The sequence below is a fragment of the Zalophus californianus genome, chromosome 10, assembly GCF_009762305.2.
Source record: "Zalophus californianus isolate mZalCal1 chromosome 10, mZalCal1.pri.v2, whole genome shotgun sequence".
Lineage (NCBI taxonomy): Eukaryota > Metazoa > Chordata > Mammalia > Carnivora > Otariidae > Zalophus > Zalophus californianus.
Window position 1 is genome coordinate 81,174,633 of NC_045604.1, and position 15,937 is coordinate 81,190,569.

A 15,937-nucleotide genomic window follows, 5' to 3' on the forward strand; every position below is an offset into this window, starting at 1 on the left:
AAAACCACCCTATACACACTGTTGGAAAATAACAAAAGAGGAACTTCTTAACTATTTCTATGAGGTCAGCATAAATCTGATAACCAAAATTGACAAAGATTTAAAAAAAAAGAAAAAAATTTCAATCTAGTATTTCTCATGAACAAAGATATAAAGATACTTAACGAAACATTACCACATCAAGTCCAGTAGTACATAGGAAGGATCATACATCAGGACCAAGTAGGATTTCTCTCAGGAATGCAAATCTGCTTAAGCATTCAAAAACCAATTGATGTCATTCAAAATATTAAGGAAATAAAGGACAAAAACCATACAACCTAAAGATACAGAAAAGGCATGTGAAAATATTCGACATCTATTCAAACTTTCAGCGAAGTGGAAATGGAAGGCAACTTCCTAAACCCAAAAGAGGACTAACTGGACAATCGAAGAGCCGGGTTCCTGGGGAAGCAATGGACTTCCCCTGTCTATTACTGGAAACAAGACAAGGATATCCACCCTTCCCACTTCTATGTGACAACAGACCAGAGGTGCTAGTCAGTGCAAATAGGCAAGAAAAAGAAAAGGCATAAAGATTGGAAAAGAAATAAAACTGTTGTTAATAGCATACCAATAGGATTGTGTGCATAAAAAACCCTGTGGAATATTAAAAAAAAAAAACTATCAGAATAAGTCAATTTTAAAAGGTTGCAGCATAGAAAGTCGATATACAACAATTCATATGTCTATACAGAAGCAACAATTTGAAGATGAAATTTAAGTAACAGTTCCATTTACAATAGCATCAATAATATATTTAAGAAGAAAATTAACATTAGATTTGTAAGACTCCTACAGTAAAAACTACGAAACAGGCTGAATGAAAAAAGAGGTAAGAGGACTGTAAAATTTGTGTGGAATACAAAGGATCTAGATTAGCCAAAACAATCTGACAAAGAATAATAATGTTGGAGGGTTTATGCTACCTGATTTTAAGACTTACTATAAAGCCACAGAAATAAAGTGTGGTATTGGCACAAAAACAGGCATAAAAATGATTGGAACAGAACAGTCTAGAAATAGACCTAGACATACATGGTCAATTTATTTTTGACAGAAATGCCAAGTCAATCCAACGAGGAAAGAGAAGTCTTTTTAACAAACGTTGCTGGAACAAGTGGATATCCATATTAAAAAAAAAAAAAAAAAAAAACTAAATCGTGACTCGTATCTCATTCCATATACAAAATTCATTTGAAATGGGTCACGATTTAAATGGAAAAACTAAAACTATAAACCTTCTGGAAGAAAACCGGTGCAACCTCAGAGTAGGCAAAGATTTAACTATAAAAGAAAAAAAAATCATAGACATGACTCCATCAAAATTAAAAATATCTGCTCATCAAAATCACTAACAAGATGAATATGCAACCCCAGATTCGAAAAACACATTTGCAGCCCATACATCTATATGACAAAGGACGTGTCTCCAGAATACATAAAAGAACTCCCACCGATCAACAGTAAAAAGACAAAAACCCAATTAGAAAATGGGCTTACACACCCACCTCAAAATGAAGATATCTGAATGGCCAACCAGCACACAAAAAGGTGGTCAACATCATTAGTCACCAGAGAAATGCAAATTAAGACCACAATGCAATACCCATCTTGTACCCTCTAGAATGGCTGAAATAAAAAAGACAGCACTACGCGTTGGCAATCACGCAGGGCAACCAATACATTCACACAATACTAGTGGGGTATAAAATGGTACATCTAGTTTGGAGAACTGTCTGGATGTTCTTATAAAGTTTAACACACACACACTTACCCGGAGAACCAACAATGCTACTCTTAGGTACTGACTCAAGAGAAATGAAAACATATAGCCACAAGACATTTTTTATAGAAATGTTCATAGTGACCTTATATATAATAGTCTCAAACCGGAAACAACCCAAACATCCACCAAAAGGAGAGGAGGTAAATGTTGTATATTCACACAGTGGAGTACTACTGAACAATGAAATAATAACAAACTCCTGATACACACAATACAAGGGTGAATTTCAAACCCATGGTAAGTGAGGGGCGCCTGGATGACACAGTCGGTTGAGTGTCCGACTCTTGGTTTCAGCACAGGTCATGATCTCAGGGTGGTGAGATCAAGCCCCAGTCCTGGTTCCACGCTCAGCATGGAGTCTGCTTGAGATTCTTTTCCCCTCCCTTCCCTCTGCTCCTCCCACAACTTGTGCACTCTCTCTAAAATAAATAAATAAAATCTTTAAAAAAAAAAAGTTAAGGGAAAGAAGCCAAGCACAATACGATTCCCAATGTGATTCCATTTTTTATAAAGTCCAAGAATAATCAAAATTAATGCATAGTCACAGATATGACAAATGGATGCTTAGGGCAGCAGAGGCTTGGGGTTGCTTGAAAAGGGATGCAAGGAAATGTGAAGAGACAGAAATGTTCTATGTCCTGCTTTAGATGGTGGATACATTGCTGCATATAACTCTAAGAACTCTGAACTAACATTTTAGATCTGTTCATTTTATTGTATATTATGTCTTAATAATCAAGACACCCATCACACCCATCACAGAGCCCAATGAGGGGCCAAAACACATGACCCTGAAATCAAGACCCTAGCTGAGATCAAGAGTCAAAAGCTTAACTGACCAAGCCACACAGGTACCCCATATCTCCATTTTTTAAATCTCTAAAAGGCCATTTAAAAATCATAGAGGGCAATCCAAAATATTAACAGTGATTCTTCTGGGTGATGGGATTATGGCTAATATTCTTCAGTCAGTTCACACTTTTCTAATCTTTTATCATTTTCTGTAATGAACTTTCCCCCATTTTCTTACCCACATTTTGTCGTTTCACAGAGATACAAGTGACCACTACGTATCTTCTGAGGGAAGGATTTTGGGTAATGAGGGGAAGTATGTCAAGTTCTCTTTCTACAGCAGGCATGTGGTTCAGTGTCTCCAAGGGATCTGAAACGAGGTCGGAAGCCCAAGCAGGAGCATCAGGGCGGACTGCGGGGAGGAGGAGAGGGTGGATCGGACCCAGATGACCCTGTTCCTTCACTGAACTTATGCGCGGGTCACAGAGCCTCTGCGTCCACACCCCTGAAATGGGAATGAGACGTATCCTGTCTGCCTCAAGGGGGTTTTACATGTTTAACTGCAAGAGCTGCGAGTCTACACGGCACAGAAGGAATCTGGGTAGCAGTAACTTCTGATATTATGTGGAAAGTTAGAAAAAAAGTCTTTCTCGAAAGTCAGATTTAGGACTTAATCCTGTGAGAAGAGGGAAGAAAAGCTATTGCTAGAACAACTCTGCCCTTTTAATTCAACAGTCGAGAGCTCTTACCTATTGGTGTGGTAGTAGTGATTCTGCAGAGCATAGGATATGCACTGAGTGTTTAACCGTTTTCTCTCAACCTCCTGCCAAGTATCTTCTGTCCACTTTCTCTTGATCTGCTTCTCCTTGTGTTTTTTCCCCACATATTCGGCGTAGGTCTGGATCCGATAGCTTTCTGCATATTTGCTGGTATTGACAGCTACAAGGAAAAGAAAAAAATCCGTATAAGAAAGTCTAGCCTAGTCCCGGAGATGTCACTTTTGAAAAGTGGCCTGAGGTCATCAAAGAAACCGGAAATTCGGGTCTGAGTTCTGACCACAGCTCCACCACTGAGAAGCTGGGGGGGGGGGGGGGGGGCGGCAGGGGTGCAGGGGGGGGGGCTTGAGGATGTCCCATGGGCTCTCCCCAGATCTCAGTGTTTTCATCTGGAGAAAAGAAATCACTGTGCCCCAATCTTCCTGATGGCCTGAGAGTGCTCTATAAACTATAAAGAACCATAATGGTGGTAAGTGAAAGGTATTTGCAGGTAACATTACTGCTTGAAAATTACTCATTCTCAGTGTAAGAAAATGGGGAAAAAAAGAAACCACTAAGGGGATAACTGTAAACCCTTGTTAAAAATGAAAATGAAAGCAACACTGACTACAGAGCTGACCACTGTGTCAGAAACTAAAGGTCTACCCTGTCTGTGCCCAGGATTTTACCCACGTGGTGTCTCATCTCACAGTTCCTCCATCTGCAAGGGAGGAACTGCCTCTACTCATGAGAAAGCGGGAGCACGGAAGAGGAGGGGCTGCCACGGGCCATACCGTGGGTCAGCAGCAGTGCTGGGGTGCAAAACCAGGCTGCTCTGACCCGAAGGCCAGGACCTTTCCTGTCACTCGGCACTTCACTTTGAACTCTGCAAATTCAAGATATCCCCACCATGCTTGAGACATGGCTCTTCTCCTTCCGCTTTTAAAGACTGCTAATTCTCCGTAATGTGCTTCTGGCTGGCAGGAGCACTTGAGAGCTGGAGCTTATTCCCTCCCTGGTGTTAACATTTCACTAGGGCCAGGTCGGTTTCCTTTGAGTCCTTGCTGCCTGCTCCTCGGAGACTACTGGAAAGAATGTGCTGGGAGCATGGGAGTGAGGATCCATGGGAGACCTGCTGGCAGATGGGCAGCCATTCACCGGTTCTGGCTCCTGCAGTTTGAGCATACACTCTCTTAGCCCACCATCACTACCACCGCTTACTAGCCACACTGGCGGCGAGACAGTGAGCATCTGGCCATGCTGGTCGGGGCCATTAGGAGCAGACTTGGTACCTGGGCATCTGATGTCTAAAACACAGAGTCTGTGTACCCACTCCTAGCAATGTTCTTGGTACAGAGTCATTCTCACTAAATACTGTGTGAATGAATGCACAGCAGAATACAAGTGGTGACAAGAATTCAGTCCTTAAGTATATCAGCGCCAGACAAGGGATCTGGTCCATTGGGGACCTTAAGTCAGAGGGCAAGACAATTGTATGAGAGGCAGAAACTCCACATATCCAACACCTGACGTTTTTCATCTTTGCTCCAAGTGGACCAGATCTGCCTAAAACTTCCAAGCACAGCCGTGGTTTACAGAATATCATGCCCTAAATGTTTAGCCATCTAAGGAGCAAAACATAACAACCACCACCACAAAACAAGAAAACAAAAACAAAAACAAAACTCTACTCTTCAAAAAAATTACAAATTTTTACTAAGAAGCTTGCGTAACTTTTCAAATATCCATTCTAGAGTTAAAGAGAAAAAACGGGGGTGGGGGACCCCAGAATATTACAGAACTTCCCTATTATACAAAGTCTCCCAAAGAAGGAGAGTGAGTTACTGAATTGTGAGCTCAAAGCAGCGTGCTCTGACTCACTCCCGAGGAGATAAACAGAAAAAGCATCCAGTTCTGGAGATGTGCGACTGACCAAAGTCACTCCTCAGCACAGAACCACAGAAACAGGATCCTTTCTCGAAAATTTTACTCCTTGGGACAGCTACTTTTCTTGCTTTCAACGGTCCACATTTCTGACTTTCTCCATTCATTTAACCAGCTGACCATTTAAATATCCAACAAGCAGCACCCACCCATCTCCGCCCGGCAACTGCTCACTGTCCCAGGGACCATGTTAGATATTCGGTAAAACAAGACAAGATTTCCACTCTTAAGATTATCCTGTCGCCTGCAAACTTCATGTAGGGGTAATTTCCCTGTAAGCATAAGACTATCTTACTACTACAGGTTAAACTATCTGTGAGATCCATAATAAGAACCCACAGATTCTACCATTATTATTTGGTCAAGATTGTTGGCAAATAAGCACCTCCTGGATTTTCCTCTTTAAGATCCATTCTTTATTCCAGCAGGTTTATTCTGCAGGCAGGCCCCAGAGGGATGCCAACTGCAATAATCCCTCTCTCAAGTTTCACTTGGACTCCCAAGTAAAAGAGGAGGCTTGAGTCAATATTCCCCATGAAAGCAAAGGTGATGATAGGGTCATAAAGGAGCCAAGATGATCTATTTAACAGTATCCGGTTGTTTCCAATAATTGAGCTCGCAGCCCCAGGGACAAACGTTGCAAACAACTCCCTAACCACGGTGGGGAATTTATCAGAGCACATGTGGAATTAGGATCACTTAAAAGGGGAAACAAATAACAACCCACTTTTCACCGCTGGGCTTCACATGGCAGTCATTCACCAGCATTCCTTCACATCCCAGCAGCTCTGGAGCTCTCGGCCTTTAATCTGGAAGCCAAGCTCTGGCTCCAAGCCACCCCTCCTCGAATGGATGAATCAGCAAAATGAATTGGCTGTCAGCTGTGTCCTCCAGTGATTCCAGCTCGCCTGTCAGAAGCAGCATGGAGCAGGCTGCCTGGCAACACTAACCTTCTCCAAATTTGTCAGGGAAATGATTCAAGACCATCTTTCGGTCGCGCCACTTGGTAAGAGTCTCTGGGGCAATGCACATATGCCAACGGCCCTCCCAGCTTCCCGGCAGGTGAGCGAGGGCAGCTGCCCTCACGTGGGCTCACCCACTCACAGCCTCCCCAAGCCAGCTCTGCTCACTCTGCACCCATTACAGCATTTCATCTCCACGAGGGCCCCGCCAGGAAGGGATGCTCTAGTCACTGAGATCAGGGCAGCACGGCTGCTTGCCCAAAGTCTTGTAGGTAAGCCACAAAGCCGGTTTGGAACCAAGACATGATTTTTTTTTTTTTTTTAATGTAATACTGCCAGGTGTCTGCCATATTTTTTTTATGTATTTAGAAGACAATTGTCTTCTAATGGATCCTTTACTAGGAGTTTTAAAGACTTTCTTAAAATGTTTTAGACTTTTTTTCCTAAAAATTAAATAAATAGATGAAAAATCTTTGTAAAAAAAATTAAGAACTTACCATTACTGTTAGGCAAAGTCTCTCCAACTAAGTTGACGGAGATACGTTATGATTATGGACAAGAGGACTTCAGATATAGACTCCTTCCTAAATTGACCTATAGATTTACTGCAACTCCAATAAAAAGAAATTCTACATTTTAATAGAACACTGAAAAAATTAAAAATGAAATTTTAAAAAGTCTCAATAAAAAACAGAGCAGGGTTAGTCAGGGACTGGCGTAGAAGGTCAACTGCAAAGGGGATGAGGGAATTATGGGGGTGATGGAGCCATCCTGTGTCTTCACTACGGTGGTCGTTACATGATTGTACGCATTTCCTGAACAAGAGCTGTACAACAAAGAGGGTATCTTTACCGTACAGAAATTATACCCCAATTATTCAGTGGAACTGGAAAGGTTAACTCCAAAAGTTAAATGGAAGAACAAATGGGCCAACAATGGCCCAGACCTTTCTGAAGAAGAGTAAGCAAGGGGGACGTTGCCTTGCTAAGCTATAAAAGCTTACTGTAAAGACAGAGTGACTAAGACGGTGGAGCAATGGGAGAGAGATCAACAAACTGACCAACAATATAGAAGCGCCTAGAAAGAGACTTACGCATCTGTGAAACTTTGATTTTTGACAGAGACAGCAAGACAGAGAATGTGGAAAAGGAAAAGCTGGAAAAACTGTTTATCCATAGGAAAAAAATGAAATTGGACTCTTAGTCACACCATGCTGAAAAATCAACTCCAGATGGATGGAGAACTGAAATGTCAAAAGCAAACTTTGAAAACTTGAAAAGAAAATATAAATGAGTATCTTTCTGAGCTTGAAGCAGGAAAGAATTTATAAAGACACAAAAAGTGTTAAGCATTCAACAAAGGTCAATTAGTATGACTCCATTAAATTAAAACTTCTGTCCATCAGTAGACACTTCAGAGTGAAGACAATCCACAAGCTGGAAGAAGATATTTGTAACGCATGGAACTGGTGAAGGATTAGCACCAGAATACATAAAAATGCCTACAAAACAAGAAAACCCGCAACAACAAAAGGGGCAAAGACATGAAAAGCATGCACAGTCATTTCATAGCAAAGAAAGTATATAATGCCAATAATTATATAAAGAGACGCTCAAGCTCAGGCAAAGACAAGTTCTGAGAACAATATCATTTTGTGTGTTTTCCTGGCAAAAAAATTTAAAAGACTGCTAAGAGCAATGGCTGGGAAGATGTGGAGCAATGAGATCGCTACCGGCATAACCACTGTGGAAAACAACTTCACATTCTCACTTAATGTTGCCCATTCACACATCCTATTGCCCAGCAGTTCCACTCTTACACATATATTAATACATGAGTATTATGATGTAAATACAAGAACTTTTTTTTTTAAAGATTTCATTTATTTATTTGACAGAGACACAGCGAGAGAGGGAACACAAGCAGGGGGAGTGGCAGAGGGAGAAGCAGGCTTCCCGCTGAGCAGGGAGCCCAATGCGGGGCTCCATCCCAGGACCCCGGGATCATGACCCGAGCCGAAGGCAGACGCTTAACAACTGAGCCACCCAGGCGCCCCATAAGAACTTTTTTTAAAAAGAACACAATGTTTACACTATCCGAGAGAGAGGAAAGGAAAGAAGCAACCCAAATCTCTACCAGCAGGTGAATGGAAAAACTGTGTTATAGTCCCACAATGGAATACTGTCTCAGAGTAAACACTCTTTTTAATACGTTATATCCAGGGAGAGGGGTGTGTGTGTGTGTGTGTGTGTGTGTGTGTCAGAGAGAGAGAACAAAAAAGCAAGAAAATGATCAATACAACTTTCAGGAGAGCGGCTGCCCCTGGCAAGGAATCAGGAGGATGGGAGGAGGAGGAGCAACAGAAAGATGTAATTTATCAGCAATAGTTTAGTTCTTTGGTTCAGTGGTTTCACAGATGTTCATTACATCTTAAACAAACCAGTTCTTTAGGTTTTCTATTGTTTACCCTGTCCAAGCACTAAGGGCCATTTCTGGTACAGTCTAAGGTGGAAGGTGATTGGAAGACAAGGTAAGAGTCTCTCCAGGTTCAATGTCCTCAGTGACACGGTGGTGCCCCTGAATGGTGTGTGTGGTGTGAGCGACGAGCACTGTGTCTCGGACCTTCCTCAGGAAGCGAGGCACGTCAGCGCCGTCTGGCCCTCTGCAGGCTGTGATCAGTGGGGGCAGGGTCACACCCTCAGCCCTACGTGCAGTGTCTGCAAAGGCCACCCACAGCCGACACTAAGTCTCAGTGTCTGATGCCGACATTCCTAGTAGTCCAGTTGCTACAGGAAGGAGAAACATTTACTGGAAACTTACTCTGCCAGCCATGGGGTTATCCTGACCGTACAGGTAAAGGCAGGGAGGCTCAGAAGAAGGGACTAGCCCAAGGTCCCAAAGCTGACGAGTGTTTGGGCCAGGAGCCAAAGCAAAGCCTACATTCTCTTCATGACACCACATGCACTGGAAGGGTCCCGGACCGTTGCCATTCAGCATTGACGCAGGCGTATACATCTGTCTTCGAGAGAATCTGTCTGTCGTCTCTCCACAACAGTTCTGTGTACCCAGCAGTAGGAATCTCCACGTGATAACCCGGTACGTTAGCCCACCAGCAGCACGCTGGGTGTCAGCGGGTGCTTTCACGCTCAACCCTGCGTCCTTCAGACCCTCTTGATGCCTCCCCTTCCTCCTCCCACAGCCAAGGCTCAGGGCCCTGCACCATGTGCTGTCACTTTGGGTTTTCACCCCACACCAGGGTGATGCCGAATGCTGTTTTCTGTTGGCTTGTTTATCTAAATAGGAACATACTGAATACGAGTTTTGTCATGTTTCCGTATTATTTTGATCAGGTTGGGTTGATAACAGATTGACCACTTCTTGACTTTTACCAGATAGAGAATGGCAGCTTTTATCTTGAATTCTAGTGAAAGCAAACTTTAAAATCTTTAAAGAAAGGCGTTCACAACAAAACACACTGAACCCTATCGGTCACTGTGAACGTTCTCCCGTGCTTGTGACTGCACGTCCCCGCAATCGATCCGAGACGCAGGCAGAGCCTAAGGGTGCTGCAGTGAGGCTTCTGTCCGGCCAGGTCAGGGCGAGCCGGCCAGCCCCACAGCAGCACCCTCTGCTTTACCCTCCACCGTCCCCCCTTCCCCCCCCGAGCCGGTCCTTTCTCGAGTCTTGCTGAGAAGGCTAGGGTGCCGTCGAGGCCCTCAGGAGCAGCCCAGCTTGGCCTGGAACCCACCACAATGCTGCCTCGTTCCCCGCATTTACCCAACAGACCCAGTGCTCTTGGAGGCCGGGGCCCGCGCCCTAGCCACGTTTGTAGTGCTGGGGTTCTACCTCGGTTCTTTTGCAGGAGGTTAATCTAAGATTATGGTGGGAAAGGGGGGTGCAGAAGCACAGCTTTTGTATCTGTTGGCAGCTTGTGTCCACCCAGGAGAGAAAATTCAGAAACTCTTCAGTTGAGAAGTCCGTGTTGAAGCCTGATCTGGTGCACGAGAGCCCTGGACTGCAAGCGAGGAACTGGCGTTGACTCTAATTTAGACAGGCTCCCTGGGGCAGGGACAATGGGTGGTGTCGCCCCACCTGAGCCTCACCATGACGCTGGGAAAGAAAGGAGACTCGGGAAGCTGGCCGGCTTGCCTCAGTCACCTAGTGAGGACTCAGGACGCTGGTCTCCTATGCTTCCTTTCATGCGGTGGGCACGGCTCCAACAGAGGGTAATTATTTTTTAAAGATTTTTTTTTTTAATTAAATAAGCTCTCCACCCAATGTGGGGCTCGAACCCACAACACCGAGGTCAAGAGTCGCAGGCTCACTGACTGAGCCAGCCAGCCGCCCCGAGGCTAATTATTTTTTTAAAAGCACTGAGGCTGAAAGAGTGAAAACGAAGACACCCAAATGCACTCCTGGCCCGTGAAGAGATCGGACAGCCAGAAATAACAAAGGAAGAGGCAGAAGGCATGTGATCCCGTCATCTCTACCTCCCGGAGGGCTCCCCCAGAGTGCCTGACACACAGGAGGCCAGGCCAGAGATGTGCAGAGCGCCCCCGAGCCCCCCTCCCCAGCTCCTCACAGCTGAGGGCAGGTGGTGGCAGCCCTGCGTGTTGACAAGGCTGAGAGGAGGAAGCACGTGTGACCCAGGCCCCGCCACCTGCAGGTCACACCCATGATGGCATGCTCCCTCCACTCACCTCCACAATTAGACCCTCGTTTCACCTCCCAGTTCTCTAACAAAGGCCAAGGAAGTGGCAATGAAAACTCTCTCTACAAAGTGGATAAAGGCTGACATGTAGATATGATGATGTTTACTTAAAACCTAGGCCAAGAAAGAGACAACAAAGTCAAGTGGGAAAACCACAGGTTCCGAGGCCACAGAGGCCTGGGTTCAAATCCTGCCCAAATCTTAACTCACTTGCCTCCGTAGCTTCGTTTCTTTATCCATAAAATGGGCTTATCTACCTGCTTTTAAGGCTGCTAGGAAAAGTGGACAGCGTGCATGCAGCAAAGCTTTAGCACAGGGCCCAGCACACAGTAGGTGCCTAATTAACAAGGCTACTGCTGTTAAATCACAAAACCTATAGTTCAGACAAAAAGAACTGTGCCCGAGCTAACAAAAGACGTTCTGCAGCTGACACAGAATCAGCAAGCTAGAACTCACCTCACCTTGGTGAGCCCGAAGGGAGGGGGGCCTCCCATAACCTGAGTGTGCAAGAGCTCAGAGAATACTGCTGTCATGTAGAATGTGGATGCAATCTAGCAAAACCTTTCCCATGCAAAAGTGAAGAGAGAAAATGGAAAATACAGGGACCAGTACATCACCTGTACTCGACAAGTATAAAATCAAGAAGTCTTTAAGTATCATTTTTCAAAATTGTACTGAGGCCAAAGTAAGTCAAATCATTTTCACGAACTCCACTGACAACACCATAGTCAGCCTTACAGACGTTCATCTCAATCATTCATTCAACAAACCCTGGGGCTCCGTAATGTGCAGGGCACTGGGGCGTGGCAGAAGAAATGGGACATTCTCCGCCCTGAAGAGGCCCACAGTCTAGAGGAGAAAAAGGAAGGGTACAGACTGATAGCAAGCACCAGGCAGGCTAGCACCTAGGCATGCTGCTTTTAACATGAGGGGGGAAGGACAAATCCAAACTAGCAAAAGGTGGACTGTGAGGGAGTGGTTGCTAGCAAGGCTCTAAGTCCCCCCAAGGCCTATGCCAACCACCTTAGCGTCAAATGAGTGATGTCACTAAGGAACACTGCTTCCATTAACCAGCCTGCTGGTGCGTTTGTTCTCTTTTCATAGTTCCTGGCTGAAAAGTCGATGAGAAGTAAATAAAGCTACCATTTACTGAGTACTCACTGTATGTAAGAACTAGGCTAACTGCTTTACAAACAAAGGTACTTAGATCTCACTTGGTCGTTTATTCGTCCATCCATTAGTTTATGAATACAGACACTGATGTATTAAATTCTCATCTGTTCATTCATTCATCTATCCATTCATTGAGGAACAAACACACCATCTTCTAAGCCTCGGCAACTGGGGCTGTGAGGGTGGGTCAGAGACACAGGCCCTATGTTCGCCGGGAGGGGACAGTGTACAGAGCGCCACACGTGTGCTGAGGGTTGGAAATGGAGAGGCGCTCTGGGGGCTCCCTGGGGAGCTGGTCAAGCCCAGGATGCAGGGACCTGTTCCCTAAGGAAAAGACACTGGACTCTTCCTGCGACTTGAAAGTTGGGAGAGTACTGGGGGTGGGGACTGTGTTCTAGGCAGAAGCAACATGAAGTGACCAATCTCTGTGTGAGGAAGCATGGCCATGACCAAGGAAGGAGGACCAACATGGCAGAGACAGAAAAGGGGGTGGAGGTGCTCACGATGAAGCTAGAGCCAAGGGCACAGCACAGAAGGCCCGTGGCCATGCAGCATGCAGTGGGAGCCACCACTGGGTGCTTAGTCAGGGGGAGAACATGATCTGACATGTGTTTCTGCAAGACCACTGTCCCTGAAGGGGAAGGAACAGGAATAGGAATGAAGATGGCCCAGACTAAGAGAAGAAGTCCTAACAGAACTCCAAGGAAGGCCAACAGTTAATCATCATACACATGGGGAAGAGCAGGCATGGGTGCCTGGTAAGCCACAGGCTGAGGAGGCGGGGGGCTAACCTAGAAAGTACGGTGCTGGGGCGCCTGGGTGGCTCAGATGGTTAAGCGTCTGCCTTCAGCTCAGGTCATGATCCCAGGGTCCTGGGATCAAGTCCCGCATCGGGCTCCCTGCTAGGCGGGGAGCCTGCTTCTCTCTCTGCCTCTGCCTCTCTCTCTCTCTCTGACTCTCATGAATAAATAAATAAAACATTAAAAAAAAAAAAGAAAGTACGGTGCTGTGGAATTCAAGGAGAAGGAACGGGCCGATATACTGAGTGACAGGCAAGAGGAAGGGAGAGTCTGGTGGCTTTATGGCACAGAAGTCACAGGGACCTCAGCAAGAGTAGGTCAATGGTGTGAGACCACCACTAGATGACAGAGGTGACATGGCGCAGGTGACGCATGCAGGGCATGTGACTTTGCAGAAGGAAAGACATAATCAGGAGCAAGGGCAAACTGGGATCTTGGGAGTTTTTTGAAAAGATGGGAGGGATTGAGTAGGTTTCCACACTGTTGGGAAGAAGTCAATGGATGGGCACAGGGGTAAGGGGCAGTGCGAGGCCCCGGAGAGAAGATGGGGCCCAGAGCACGTGGGTGGGATCCACTTCTGAGAGAAGAGAGGTGTGGGTGCAGAGCTTTATGAATCTGGGGGTAGGAAGCTGCCCCTGGAAGTTGGCTGTATCCTGGGCGGGGGGACTGGGTCTTCCTGAGAGCCCCGGGGCTGGAGACGGAGAGAACAAGGGAAGGAGAACAAGCCATGGAGCCAGTTCCTGACAAGACCCAGCCAGAGAGAGTGGCCTTCTGTGTGTTACCCATGTGCCCGAGCTGCTTCTCCTCAAAACAACCCCACAAGCTGGGCAGTAAAATCTATTTTTACAGGCCTCCCTGACTTTGATGCCATGTTCTGACTATTTTAACCTGCCCCTCAAGGTCAGCAACAAAGTAGCCGCTCTAAACCTAAGCCAAACAAACACACAAAAGAAGTTCTCAAGGGCCGACAAAGCTCCTTAAAAGATGGCGTTGTGATGTGCAGAAGTTAAGAAGGAATTTTAGGATGGAATCAAACAGGAGCAGAAAGACTTCCAACAAAGTTTAGAAATGAGAATTACCTTGAAGGGGAGAGGAGAGAGAAAGAGAGAGAGAGAAAGAGAGAGAGAGAATGCCCCCCCCTTTTATTTAAGACAAAACGCACAAGTGAAAATAAGAATTGGGAAGCAATCCCATACTTACCAGTCCCCCGTGAACCTGACAGACAGCAAAAAGACCTAAGTAATTTACACTGTGTGCTTCATACTTTCTGGGAGAAAATCAAGATTGATGTCTCAACTACACGGGAATAATTTAAAGTAAAATAAAATCTAGATTCTACAAAACAGCAGATCCAAACCAGCAGATCCTAAAAGTCAAGAACAGTGAATAAATTCTACTCTACAGAAGACCAGTCTGCGCCTTAGTTGTGCTATTATATATAACAGTATCTATTTTTTAAAGATTGTATTTATTCATGAGACAGAGAGAGACAAAGAGGGAACACAAGCAGCGGGGAGGGGTAGCGGGAGAAGCAGGCTCCCCGCTGAGCAGGGAGCCGGATGTGGGGCTTGATCCCAAGACCCCGGGATCATGACCTGAGCCGAAGGCAGCCGCTTAACCGAATGAGCCACCCAGGCACCTTATATAACAGTATCTTTAAGGTCTGCCTATATATACCACAAAGGAGTAGAAGTGAAAAATAATCATGCTTTATAGCACGGTTACGCTGCCCAAAGTGCAGTATTAGCTCTTACCCTAATATGCTATCCTCTATTCTGTAGTAACTTAGTATTTTCATGCTCTTCACACATGCTCTCCCAGCTCTAATCCTACCTCCACAAAACAGCCCTATCGTGAATATGACAAAACGGAGCCCCAGACAAGTGCCTTGCCTGACGTCACAGTGCTAGACAGTGGAAATGGCCAGATTTAAGGCACCGCAGGCACAACGCCCCTGCAGGTCTTTCAGGCTCCAATGGCAGCACACCGCGTGCAACAGGTTTTAAGCTGCAAGAGCATCACCAAACAGCACCCACCTGAACTACACGCAACCCACTCTGATGCCTTCTGTTCTGTTTCTTCCTACCTTCTTTTTTCATACTGCGGTCCACCAGCATTGCGTTCCTGACCCACTAAGGGGCCCTGACCCAGAGTCTGAAACATGCCACAGCTCGCTGACACCCACCATTCAACATGGCATTTCTGTGGGACAATGTGCTTTGTGTTCTAAAAGGTTAATCAACAAAAGAACTTTTAGGACATAACCGATTCACCAACCAGAGCCCCCATGTAACTGAACCGCTGGCTGGGGGGAGCGGCTGGGTCCACAGTCAGAGTGAAGTGGGTCCTTTAATCCAGACTAGTTCTCACCAACGCCACTCGGGATGCCAGATACAGATACGCACCCGATAAAAATGTACACCGTAGGCACAAGACAATACTTCTGGCGCCTTGTTGAGTTGGTGATGAAGCATTAAATCTGCCACAATATTAGTGCTATGGTGAAAAAGCATCAGTGCCCCATCTTTTCTCGACTTCCCATGGCCACGGCTGCAAAAAGCCTGACAGAATAGCTACATTTTCAGATTTAAAGGTTTCAACAGTGAAAAGCTTAAAGTCTGTTTATTTATTTATTTTTAAATTTTTATTTATTTGAGAGACAGCGAGAGAGGGAACACAAGCAGGAGGAGTGGGAGAGGGAGAAGCAGGCTTCCCGCTGAGCAGGGAGCCCACTGCGGGGCTTGATCCCAGGACCCCGGGATCACGACCTAAGCTCAAGGCAGATGCCCAGCGACTGAACCACCCAGGCGCCCCAAAGTCTGTTTGCTTATAAGCCAACCAGATATGGGTGATGCTGTGCTGCAATATTTACACTTTCATTAAATGTCTCTGCTGGATGTTTTGATGTGGTTTTCATTTGATAAAGGAATTTACTTACACCTCATGACTCAGCTTATTTATTAACCAAGGGA

At 45.5% G+C, this 15,937-nt stretch overlaps 1 protein-coding gene across 3 annotated transcripts in view; it reads right to left on the minus strand.

Moving 5' to 3' along the window:
* Positions 1-15,937, minus strand: part of PARN (poly(A)-specific ribonuclease) — a 159,064-nt gene that overhangs the window by 42,553 nt on the left and 100,574 nt on the right. For all 3 annotated transcript variants that reach the window (XM_027613111.2, XM_027613110.2, XM_027613112.1), the window contains one exon: positions 3,370-3,559. In XM_027613111.2, coding sequence (XP_027468912.1) covers positions 3,370-3,559 — 190 coding nt within the window. The remainder of the gene's footprint in view (positions 1-3,369; positions 3,560-15,937) is intronic.